Source organism: Doryrhamphus excisus, linkage group LG5, assembly GCF_037039965.1.
Source record: "Doryrhamphus excisus strain RoL-2023G ecotype Guam linkage group LG5, RoL_Dexc_Guam_v1.1, whole genome shotgun sequence".
Lineage (NCBI taxonomy): Eukaryota > Metazoa > Chordata > Actinopteri > Syngnathiformes > Syngnathidae > Doryrhamphus > Doryrhamphus excisus.
Genome location: NC_136361.1, coordinates 22,284,029 through 22,297,145, shown reverse-complemented (window position 1 = coordinate 22,297,145; position 13,117 = coordinate 22,284,029). Strand labels below are relative to the sequence as shown.

At 42.2% G+C, this 13,117-nt stretch overlaps 1 protein-coding gene across 1 annotated transcript; it reads left to right on the top strand.

The window, feature by feature from the left end:
- Positions 1-1,346: 1,346 nt before the first annotated feature.
- fxyd3 (FXYD domain containing ion transport regulator 3) lies at positions 1,347-12,031 on the top strand. Its single transcript, XM_058053761.2, has 8 exons — positions 1,347-1,781; positions 7,452-7,508; positions 8,111-8,140; positions 8,437-8,460; positions 10,695-10,769; positions 10,848-10,884; positions 10,983-11,026; positions 11,352-12,031. Exons 2-8 carry the CDS (start codon positions 7,472-7,474, stop codon positions 11,369-11,371), a joined length of 267 nt encoding a protein of 88 aa, XP_057909744.1. The 5' UTR covers positions 1,347-1,781; positions 7,452-7,471; the 3' UTR covers positions 11,372-12,031.
- Positions 12,032-13,117: the final 1,086 nt, after the last annotated feature.

The window sequence follows — 13,117 nt, the reverse complement described above, 5'->3', positions numbered from 1 at the left end:
CAAAAACAAATAAGGAATAAGAACCAGGATATAACTTTCCCACTTTTGGACAGATTTAGTAGAGATACTCAATTGTTTTAGGCCACCATTAAATGTACACAAGTACACACAATCTATACTGCAAAACCGCTGGACAGTGATCAATGATATAATAATCATTATTATATTATTAATTAGCCTATTATTATTACTATCATCATTATTTTTCTTCTGATTATTACTACTACTACAAGTACTAGTAGTAGGCTAGTATTAGCCTGCTTATTGGCTTGCTTATTAGCCTGCTTTTGCCCTATCATATGAAATTTTTCAGAGATTTTTTTGTAAAAAAAATCAATAAAAAATTTGTTAAAAATCTATAAAAAATATCAAATTATTTAGGGGGGCTTAAGAACATTTTAGGGGGTCTGAAGCCCCCCTAAAATAGGCCTAATGACACCACTGATGTTATACTTGCCATTTTAATGTTTAAAAATGCTTAATTGAACCACAAATACATACAATTTCATATTTTTTGTGTACATTGTGTACACGGGCCAATAAAAAACAAGCCAAGGCACCTTGACCAGACTTTGGATAACCCTGATTTAAATGGTGGTGATTTAAAGTCAATAGTTGTTGGGTTTTTTTTTGTGTGAAAGCGTATCTGTTTGTCTCGGCATTGACCCCATTCCTTTCCTAACCTTATTGTGAATGCCCGTCTCTTAGCATCCTCACAATAACCACCGTGCTAATAGACGCTTTCTTTCACAGACAACAAGTGCAGCAGGAGGCCCAAGTAAGATTTTTTGTCCCTCATAGTCCACCCAATATGCTACCCCCCCCCCAAATTCTCTGCCATGCTAATTGTGCCCCACCCTCCTCTGTGGCTTACCTCCCATTGCAGGAAAGAAGATGACAGCAGTGAAATCTGATATGGAACCTGACAAACCGGTTTCCTGGTAGAACAGCAGACAAGGGAAGGGTGGAGATGAAGGGTGGGAGGTCTTTTGGAGGAGAACACACCATCTCAGTGAAACCTGCACACAAAAAAATGTTAAAGAAGTCAATGTGCATCCCAATACCATCATCCATGTTCCCTGAGTTGTACAGAGGAATGATATACAACTGACATATTAGAATGCATGAATTAGCAACTATTAGCTACTATTAGCTACTATTACTATTAGCTACTATTGAGCTAATTAGCTACTATTATTGTTTGTAGAAGTAACTTAAATGTACTTAAATGTGGTCAAACATTTCAACCCTGAAAACATGTTCTAATAAATCAATAAAGTTTGTTTTGTTTTCAACAGAGTAATTTTAGTGTGATACTGTATTGACTTGACTGCATTTTTGCCAACTTCCCTGTCCTTCCACCACAAATATTAGCATCTTTATCATCACATCACATTTATCATAACAAAGCATAATAATCGGTAACCGTCACAACAACGGTAAACGATATCTTAGCCTATCCTTCACTGAAGCTAATCAACCCCCTGAGCAAACTTTTGACATGTTCTCTCTCGATAAGCAAACACAACATCGCCACTCCTTCTCTTCAGTGGTAAGCCCCGATTCAGGACCAGCGTACACGCCCCTCGTGCATGTCCTCAGCCGCTCGTGGCACAACCGAAACAGATCCGAGATCAGAACGCTTGTTTGGCTTCTCCGTTGTAAAAAGCCTTGCCAACCTGTGGAGCATTTCAGTGGAGAAGGGTGTTAACGCACCGAGCGGTCGACCGGGCTCACTTTATTTGACATTATCTTCGTTTTAGGACTTCAGCTCGTCAAGGGTGAGTTTATCAAACACATTAGTTTCCGTGTTTTAAGCGAGTTTATCCTCTCAGGACTCGGGAAATATGCTAATGAATCTGTGCATCTTTTTTTTTATAAACTCACTTGTACTCATTTTAGCTCCTTGTGTTCAAACACGGCTTCTTCGCACTCACTCAACTGGTTTAAAACTGGTTTTTAATCAAAAACATTTTTTTAAAGTGTCAATTATATTGTATATGCTGTATGTAAAACCTGGCATTCAATATTATGAAGGGACACATGTAGTAAAATATATCCAATAAATGATGCCATACTAATTGTGTACATTGCTGTTCCATTGCTGTTGTATCCTCCGTGTTTTGCGTGTGTCCGGGTGTCCTGTGTGAAAAGGCCACCTGATAAAAGCAGTGCTGATAACATTTGGCTACTATGTGACACAAGGACATAAATGAAGTACATAAATGTCCTTTATTGAGGACAAATATTATTATAAGGGCTGTGAAATTATGTAAAAAATTTATCGATTAATCACGGTTTGAAAATTAATTAATCTTGATTAATCACCATGGATTAACATCTCCAAATGAAATGAATACGACCACATTAGATACCTCTTTAATACGAGCAATGTGGGGTTGCATTCAAAGACATCATTTAAGGTAAATGTACTTGTTTTCAGTGTATTTTACATACATAAATATAGCAGATTGTCCATTTGTATTAAGAATTATCAGGTGCGTGTAATTGTTGTTCTCGGCACACTAATGTACTCCGGCACAGTGCTTGGGAATGACTGTTCTGTTGATTCATCCTGACTAATGCTTTCCATTATAAGATGGGATATTTTCTAAATGGCATTTCACAGCTCGTTCTTAATGGCGACTTGAAACCACACGGGAAGTTTTTTTTTTTTGAATTATTAATACTAATACAGCACGGAATTAGATGATGAATGTGGAATCTCGAGGAAAATAAGTACGGCTCTATTCTCTCGTATTAGTTTTTCCACACAGTTGCACCCAGTAGGGATGCTCCAAAACATCAACCACCGATTCTGTGTTTGTATTTTAGCCATTTTCATGCTTGAAAATGCTTAATTTAGGAAAAATATGCATGTTTTCTTAGGCCATACTCCACCATGAAGCATCATTTATTCAGTAATTAATATTTGCAGTAATATTCGAGTGTGGATACTATGTGTGGATGACATACCTGTGTGAAAAGGATAACATGACATCTTGTGGTTGTAGAATAACATTTGACTCGTTGGTGTGACTCTCATTATTGACAAATGACCGTTACTCTTTAACATTTCTTTCTCGTCCAAATTTGGACATTTGAATGCACCTCAGCTCCTTTCAAGCGACTATGGTAGATGGAGGATGAGAATGTGGGAGGATGAAATGGAGAAAGGGGTGACAGACAGACAGAGTTGTCTTTCCCATCCCAGGCGAGACAGACCCGTTGTTCTTCTCCCTCTTTGCATGACCGCAGACTTAGAAGAAAAAAAAAACAAAAGAAGGGTGAAGCCGGCGGCGAGGAGAGAGGGACCTTCAGAGGACTTTTTGTAGTGACCTGCACTGGCTCCTCACCTTTCCTTGCATCCTTTTGGCGCCTCACAAACACACTAAATTTAGAAGCTTTATTAGAGAGGAGGCCATTGATTTATTTTGAGGGATGCACCCGTGACCTTCAAACCACCTTTCTATGCAACGGTGAAGCTTTTATATAATTTGCCAAGGTGCATGACCACACCCATCCATTCATTTTTTATGCCGCTTATCCTCACTAGGGTTGCGGGGGTGCTGGAGCCTATCCCAGCTGTCTTCGGGCGAGAGGCGGGGTACACCCTGGACTGGTGGTCAACCAATCACAGGGCACATATTGACAAACAACCATTCACACTCACATTCATACCTATGGACAATTTGGAGTCGCTAATTAAGCTAGCATGTTTTTGGAATGTGGAGTACTCGCAAAAAACTCACGCATGCACGGGGAGAACATGCAAACTCCACACAGATGATGGCCGAGGGGGGAATTGAACCCTGGTCTCCTAGCTGTGAGGTCTGCGCGCGAACCACTCATCCGCCGTGCCGCCCCAATGCTGACATGTGTGTCTTATTTTCTATTATTATGTCTACTATAGTGAGTAATACAGTGTAAGAATGACTATAGGGGTGTTATTGAATATCGAGAGGGCTCTAATAGGGTTAAAAGGATATTTAGAAGGTCTTAACTAGGTTTTTTATGTTTAAGAAAATGTTCCATTCATAAATAGGGATTCACTTATCACGGTTGGGTCTGTAACTAAATAACATAAACGAGGGACGAGTGTACTTGCATTAAGATAAGCACTGACCCAAACGACCGGTAACCACACTTTTGTTTGGTTTGTTCCATCGTCTAAGTCGAAGTGTTTTTACGTACTTGCTACTTACTAGTGATGACTGCTGGTCTGAAACTATCGGCATTGACGACCTTCTATGACCTTCACCGACTTCACTGGCAATACAATTCTCTGGTTACGTGTTGGAGCACATTTGTGGCAGACCACTCCTTCATTCCTTGTCAAACTTTGCCTGTTACTTATGGAAGGGCGCTGTGATGTTGGAGCTATACGCCGAAGAGCATAAAAGCTAGCGCTGCGTTGTGTGACTCACTGCCTCAGTATGCTCCACTCCCTCTTTCCGTCTTTCCTATGACCGTATCCCTCCTTCCGCTCCTTCCCTCCCATTTTTTCCTGTCTCAAACCGTCACTCACTGAGTTTTTTTATGTACTTATATCAGCTAGCTATGTCTAAAGGGAGCGTCTTAGAGTCCTTGAAGTGAAGTTTAAGTTCAACTTTATCTCAGCCTTGTGTCAAAAGCCGGAATTCGGTGCTGCTAATTTCGGAATAAACATGTCCCAGAACAACAGCTGTCTTTGTAGCGTACGACAGGAACACACACATGCACGCATACCGGTGGGTGTGCAGTACTCAAGTGGGTGAGTGTAATGAGGGAAAAATAGAAACAACAATGTGAGTCAGACGTTGTGCGCAACACGTTCCATATGGTGTACACATTAAGTTGAGTATGTGCAAAAAGTAGTAATAAGTATGTACTTGTAGAGTTTTTGTGTTTTTGTGTGTGTGTAAATGACCTCCATTTTTATCCAATTACAAAACAATTGTGACATTTGGTGTTGATTCTGAAGCGAATGTCTTTCCATTCGCCGGTGTAACTCTTTTCAACATGTCATAGTTTGACGATAAGCGCCTTAACAAGTCAAATGTTACATAAAGGCTGCTCTGTTGACCTTTCCCCCACTGCCACTCATGCATTTGTTTGTGGTTGCCGGTCATGGGAGTTGAAGGGACTCCAACCCAGACTCGTACATAAGCGTATTAAAGTATTGTGACAGCCTCGCCCAATTGTGCAACTTCATGAGGAGAGTATATGAGAGCGGGAGTGGGTACGCAACGCCGCAGTTAATACCGTTTTGATGAACACGCCGCAACATGTATACACGGGTACGCTCTCATCTGGTTTGTGTCTTCATCGCGGCGTGTGCGGGGCTGATGCCGAGGGTTGCGTCAGCCGTGTGTGACATCATCACGGATGAATCGGCGAAAGAACAGTACCACACTGGTGTTGTTCTCGTTCTATTGTTATGGTCGAGTGTTTAGTTCCTCTGTCAGGTATCTTATCACCGTAGTTACGCCAAGCGAAGCATGCCAAATAGTGTGCAGTCAGTTTATTCTAATACTTTTTAGTGACTGTTCAAGTATGAGCATGGGTTTGGAAGAGATGAATGAGAGCAGAGAAAAGGAGATTGAAAAAAAAAAAAGGCGCAGTCCAAGGCTGAGCATAGAACAGAAAAGTCTTTATCCTGGGACCACCAGGCACAGCAAGAGAAGTGGCTCCACGGCGGATTGGAGGCCAATGGGAGGACAATGTAACCTCAATGGCGTCTCACTGGCATTTTTATCATTTTATCATTTTTGGTAGTTCTATGGTTGTCATCACATTTTTATGCGATTGCCGATATCCTTCTGTGGTTGATTTCCATGTACTTCGGCGTCCTCCCACATTCCTAAAATATGCATGCTAGGTTAAGTGGAGACTCTAAATCAAGGGTCGGCAAGCTACGGCGCAGGAGCCACATCCAGCCCGCCAAGTGTTTAAATACGGCCCGCCCGTTCTTTCAAAAGTATTTAATTGAAACTTAACATAAACCTTTTGATGGTTTAGGTAGCTTTTTTATCAATGTGGTTATTTTACATGGCTGCACAGTGGTCGGGTGGTTAGCGCGCAGACCTCACAGCTAGGAGACCAGAGTTCAATTCCACCCTCGGCCATCTCTGTGTGGAGTTTGCATGTTCTCCCCGTGCATGCGTGGGTTTTTTTCGGTTACTCCGGTTTCCTCCCACATTCCAAAAACATGCTAGGTTAATTGGCGACTCCAAATTGTGATTAAGGTATGAATGTGAGTGTGAATGGTTGTTTGTCTATATGTGCCCTGTGATTGGCTGGCGACCAGTCCAGGGTGTACCACGCCTCCATTTGCTCTTAGGCGCCATCACTTATACCTGCCTACATTACACTTCTTTGTCCTTGCACTATCCCACGCCCGCTCACCCTTGAGGTTCACCTGCAGTTTGCCCCCCCCCCCCAGGGGGCTTCTCTTCTCTCCCTGCCCTTCTCTCTCCTGTTTCACTCTCTGTCTCCTCCTCATCGACACTCCTCTGTTTACATATTCTCTCCTGAGGTAAACCGTCCTCTAGTGGTTGTTGGCTTGTTTCCCATACGCAGCATTCCCGTCGCTTCCTGGTGGGTTGCTGTGGTGAGGCACCAGGAGAGAACATTTGCCTCGCTCTTCTTTTCCTCCTCTGTTCCAAGTTTGAAATAACAGCAGCAGATGCTTTCTCTCTCACATTGTCCTTTATTTCTACACTGAACCTTACGACAACTTTTACACAGTTATCATTTGTGACGATGAAGTATTTCTGCACAACAATGGCATAAATTCACATACATATCTGTAGATCATAATCAGCCATCGGAATTAAGAGTACAGGTATGGATAACAAGCGAGTGCATGTTTGCAGACGTTATCAAAGTAAAAGCATATAACGATGGAAGTGCTGCATGGAAACAGGCGCAGGTGTGTTTGCTCTTAAGTGAGCAAGAATCTGCTGAACGGAAAAGGGCAGCAGTGGAAAATCACTGCAGTGATGCAGAAGGTGTTTGCTTTACTTTGTGCTGCGTCGTCGTCGTCGTTGCATAGACACGGAGAGGGGTCAGACACACCGTGGAATCTAATTGCAGTTGTCACGAAGCGCCTTTTGCAGTAATAATGACGTAAAAGCGCAGGTCGATACACTCTAATATTAAGAAAATAACATGATTAAAATGACACGACAGACAAGAATAACCTTTGACGGGTTAGTGCAGTCTAATAATGTTTTCATGGATTTTTGTGTCAGCTGGGAAAAATAAGTATTGGATGGCAGCCCCACATATCTACGGTATATGCATTATTCATATTTAATTGAATACGCCCATATTTAAAAAAACAAGGCTTTTACATGATGTAAGTGCAAAACATAGAGTATGTTGAGCTGAGATGCATACCAAAAATGTCCCTGTGTCATTAATTGCCGCTAAATGCTAATATTTGATATGAATGTTTCTCTTCTCAGGCAGAACAACAAGTGAGAAGATGTCAAAATCCTGTGCTTTGGTGGTGATGATGACAAGTGAGTAAAATGTTACCCCAGGGTATGAGGTTTTGTGAGGTGCTGGAGCCTATCCCAGCTGTCTTTGGGCGAGAGGCGGGGTACACCCTGGACTGGTGGCCGGCCAATCACAGGGCACATATAGACAAACAACCATTCACACTCACATTCATACATATGGACAATTTGGAGTCACTAATTAACCTAGCATGTTTTTGGAAACTGGAGAAACTGGAGTACCCGGAGAAAACCCGGGGAGAACATGCAAACTCCACACAGAGATTTCCAAGGGTACAAAATACTTCTTTTTTTACTAAATATCTGCTAACACAAAAAATGCTAAGTATCAAAGTAACAAACGCTTGGAAGGAAACACAAAACTTACCATAGGAGGTGGAAACGGGACCGAGAAGAATTCCAGAAAACAGGAAACTGTTTGATGGGGATGATATCGGCCGATACCGATTGATCGGAGCGATTTATGTCCAATTTATGTCAGACCATTTACGTTGTGTAAAGTCTGCCTTTTATCTGTTGACTATTTGATTTGTCTTTTTGCTGTACAAGACCCACAAAATGAGTGTCTCCAAATTAATGGTGCTTCTCCCTCCGATCTCTTGCAGTCGTCTCACTGGTGTTGGCTGAAGAGAATTGTAAGTGCACTTGATTTTTACATCAAATATTTTCTGGATGTCAACTAACTTTATGTAATTGTTTAAACGTTTCCATCCCTAAAATTGCCACTATATTGTGGACTAAATATACCACAAAGTAAACCTTGCAGTGTCTGACCGTGATGGTCAATCATTACTGAGGGAACACAACGAGGACATAGTGTGTGCTCGTCTTACTTTGTACTGTTGACTCGATAATGTCGCTCTTTGATATTTGGATGGTTGTACCTGCCACTCATGCTAACTTATGACCTACTTTGTTTCTGTCTTCACAGCTGAAGATGACCCATTTACCTTTGGTAATGTATTTGTTTTCTACCTACTACTTTCTAACAAAGTATTTAAACATTCATTTATTAATTTTCTACCGCTTATCCTCACGAGGGTCGCGGGGGGTGCTGGAGCCTATCACAGCTGTCTTTGCGCGAGAGGCGGGGTACACCCTGGACCGGTTGCCAGCCAATCGCAGGGCACATATAGACAAACAACCATTCACACTCACATTCATACCTATGGACAATTTGGAGTCGCTAATTAACCTAGCATGTTTTTGGAATGTGGGAGGAAACCGGAGTACCCGGAGAAAACCCACGCAAGCAAACTCCACACAGAGATGGCCGAGGGTGGAATTGAACTCCAGTCTCCTAGCTGTAAGATCTGCTAACCACTCGACCGCCGTGCAGCCGAGTATTTGAACAGTGTACCTTTATGCACCATCACAACCAATTTGACAGTCATTTAGCGTAGCTTATTTACTTCCATGGAAACACTCGGGAAGCAAGCATGAAAGGTGCTGACGCAAGTAAATAAGACCATCATTATACTGAAACTAAATAAGCCTCACAGAGTTGATGAAATATCCGAAAGCAAACAAAAAAACGGGAAGAATGCATTGATGAGCTAAGTACCAACCGAAGGCCTGGCAGACCACCAACAACCAGCGAGAAGAAGGGTTCATAGAATTCACAGGAACACTTGTCAAGAATAGGGGCCTCCAAGCGGTAGCTCTCGAGCTACCTGTGGCTTGCCAGCCGCTATTGAGTGGCTCATCAAGGGGTCAAAGAATATTTACTCTGAATTCAAACTTCCGGGTAATGTCAGATGACTACAACAGTTCGTAAAGACCGTGACTGCGGCTGCAGTGTTAATAAAGTCCAATTTAAATGTTGTTGTTTAGATAAATAAAACACAAATAAGTTAGCTTTGTTTTCTTTTGTATTGATAAAAGTTGGACAACTCGGAAGAATGGATACTGTATTTAAGCATGGTTTTCCGAACTGTACGGAATTGTCAGTCATGAGCACTTGGAAATGTCCTAAACTTTCCCATCTGGTTCTAATATTCATTCATTCATTCATTTTCTACCGCTTTTCCTCACGAGGGTCGCGGGGGGTGCTGGAGCCTATCCCAGCTGTCTTCGGGCGAGAGGCGGGGTACACCCTGGACTGGTGGCCAGCCAATCACAGGGCACATATAGACAAACAACCATTCACACTCACATTCATACCTATGGACAATTTGGAGTCGCTAATTAACCTAGCATGTTTTTGGAATGTGGAGTACCCGGAAAAAACCCACGCATGCACGGGGAGAACATGCAAACTCCACACAAAGATGGCCGAGGGTGGAATTGAACCCTGGTCTCCTAGCTGTGAGGTCTGCGTGCTAACCACTCGACCGCCGTGCCGCGCCAATGCTGACATGTGTGTCTTATTTTCTACGTATTATTATGTCTACTATAGTGAGTAATACAGTGTAAGAATGACTATAGGGGTGTTATTTAATATTGAGAGGGCTCTAATAGGGTTAAAATGATATTTAGAAGGTCTTAACTAGGTTTTCTATGTTTAAGAAAATGTTCCATTCATAAATAGGGATTCACTTATCACGGTCGGGTCTGTAATTAAATAACAGTGATAAACGAGGGATAAGTGTACTTGCATTTAGATAAGCACTGACCCAAACGACTAGTAACCGCACTTTTGTTTGGTTTGTTCCAAGTGTTTTTACGTACTTGCCACTTACTAGTAATGACTGCTGGTCTGAAACTGTCGGCATTGACGACCTTCTATGACCTTCACCGACTTCACTGGCAATACCCTGGTTACGTGTTGGAGCACATTTGTGGCAGACCACTCCTTCATTCAAATTGACAATCCTTGACAATTTGGAGTCGCTAATTAACCTAGCATGTTTTTGGAATGTGGGAGGAAACCGGAGTACCCGGAGAAAACCCACGCATGCACGGGGAGAACATGCAAACTCCACACAGAGATGACCGAGGGTGGAATTGAACCCTGGTCTCCTAGCTGTGAGGTCCGGTTCTAATACTTGTGAGACAAATCTAAAGAAGAAAGACCCACATACGTTTGCCTATATGTGCCCTGCGATTGGCTGGCGACCGGTACAGGGTGTACCCCGCCTGTTAGGCTGGGATAGGCTCCAGCACAGCCTTTCCCTGATACTCTCATCCATCGATATGCACCTGTACGTTTCCGTATGAGCTGATGGAACTCCTGATGTGTTTTCACAGACTACCACAGACTCCGTGTTGGAGGTCTGATTTTAGCAGCTGTCCTTTGTCTCATTGGCATTACCATCCTTCTCAGTAAGATGATGCGTGATACACACAAACACACACACACACACTTTCTTGAACTGTTCTAAAAACGGAATTTCTCTTCAGGTGGCCACTGCAGGTGCAAGTTCAAGCAGGACAAACGGTGACAATTACAGATAAATTCTTATTTCTGTTTGCAAAATGCAACATGGCCAAAAACTGAAGTGCTTTTTGTTGGGTTTTTTTTGTGCTTCACTGCAGGAGGAGAGCAGGAAGCAACACTCAGGCTATGCTGGCTGAGCAAGGTAACGTATTCACAGCTATATATCATGCCGCAGTTTGATCAGATTATGAACACAACAATAACCCGTGCGTATACTCGGGCACGGCAAGATGCTCCACTCCATTTCTGATTAAATATTGGCGATTACACCACCCATTGGCCATCATGCCAAAGTCTAAAGTTCCATCTGTCCATCCATTCAATATTTTGCTTTTTCTTCTTCTGAGCAGCAGATTAGGGGACTCGGAGCATGACTGCATACATTATCATAGAATAATATATTGATAAAGATGTGTTTACCCAATACTTTTTATCCATAACGCAAGTGTCTCGCTATTTGTCTGCAGCTCGTGGCTGTGATTGCTAGAAGATGACAAGAAAAACAATGACTCCCAGAAGTCAGATCCTGAGGAAGCTGCAGCGTTCGAGACCCATGCAGAGGCTTTTTCATTGTTCCAGGAAGCAACAGGAGGTTATAAAAGATGTGGGCCTGTTGTGATTTATTTGTGCCTGACAACTGCTCTGCGGCCCGCTGTTCTATATACACTCACACACACACACACACACACACGCGGACATGAACACGCTTATAGACACACAAACCTAGCACCAAAAATGTTCTTCATGTAGGTTGTGTCAAATGTATCACAGTGCTATTTGTAGTTGTACTGTATCTGTGTGTGTAAGATGTTGAGCTCGCCTGTAGATGTTAATTACTGCAAACAGCCTAACACGTTATGCATATATTCATGTCAAATACAGCAAATAGAAGTGAAGAGTCGTGTTAATAATTTATGATGATCATCTTTTTAGCTTTGTTGAACATTACGGTGAACGGCAGTTCAAAAACACAGAATCTGTCATGTTTAGGTTATTAAATAATCTTTGAAATCACAATGAAAACGTGTTACATTCTTGTGTTCTTCTTTTGCATAACCAGGACCATATGCTTGTCAAATATCTGATCTACAGACATAAACACACCAACATGCAGTGGCAGATGTTCATTAAAGGCTTTACTGCATAACATGACAACTGAGCAATACTCATTAATATGCAAACGTGTCCATCTTACTTCATGATAGGGGCCTGAATGAATACAAATAAAGACCAAATTGTTACTCTGGCGCCATCTAGTGGCTCAGACATCTACCTGCAATAATAGTTTAGGCGGCTAGTACCTTCAGTACGGGTCAAACGGGTCAAATGTGTTGAATGAGAACGTGTGATGCTAGCATAGACATGCTAGTTAGCTAAGAGCTAAGCATCGAGTGGGTCGCCATATTGGATGGGTCACGGCTGTGCTCTAAATGAATCCAAGTCTTAAGGTACTTATGTTCATAAAGCGCCTTTCTACAAAGACATTTATGTGAATTCCTCTCGCTTATACATTTACACGTCCATTGATATACTTGGGAAACAGTTAGGCGCCAAAACAACTTGATTGTTTTTCGTTTTGTACAATGTGAATGTGATTGTTATTGGTGCCTAACTGTGTATTAGTGCGGGAGTAAATGTATAAACGAGATGAATTAACGTATTTTTGTAGAAAGCCACTTCATGGAAGTAGGTACATTGACTTGTTTTCATTTACAGAGCACCTCTGAGCCCGTCCAATATGGCGGCGACGTTGACGTACGGCTCAGCGCTCAATGCGGCGTCTATCCATGTCTATGGGTGCTGGTATAGCAAATCAGATAGCGCCCTCTAGTCGCTGTGAGCAATGTGACTGAATGATGAGTATGTTGGGATCTTCCAGCACGCCATCAACTCAATACTTACATTTCAGCGACGAATAAAAGCAGCAATAAACAGATAGTAACATCTGTGTCAATGGCGTCCGTCCAACCAAAAGTTGGGATGCTTTCTCATTCAACAACGACAAACGTTGGAAAGGCGTTATAGTTGACATTTTGGAGCAGCAATAATGAAAAAAGGAAACTTTCGTGTTTGATTGTTGGGTTTATCTATACCAATACCACACGGTATGGTGTTTTGTAGCGTTTGAGTGTGCATTGTTTTTATTATTATTGGTTGTCACATCCCGTCAGTGGCGTTGCTTTTATTTTGAAAATCTGGAGAGGAAAATGGGTCGTTATCTCTGGCAACTGGA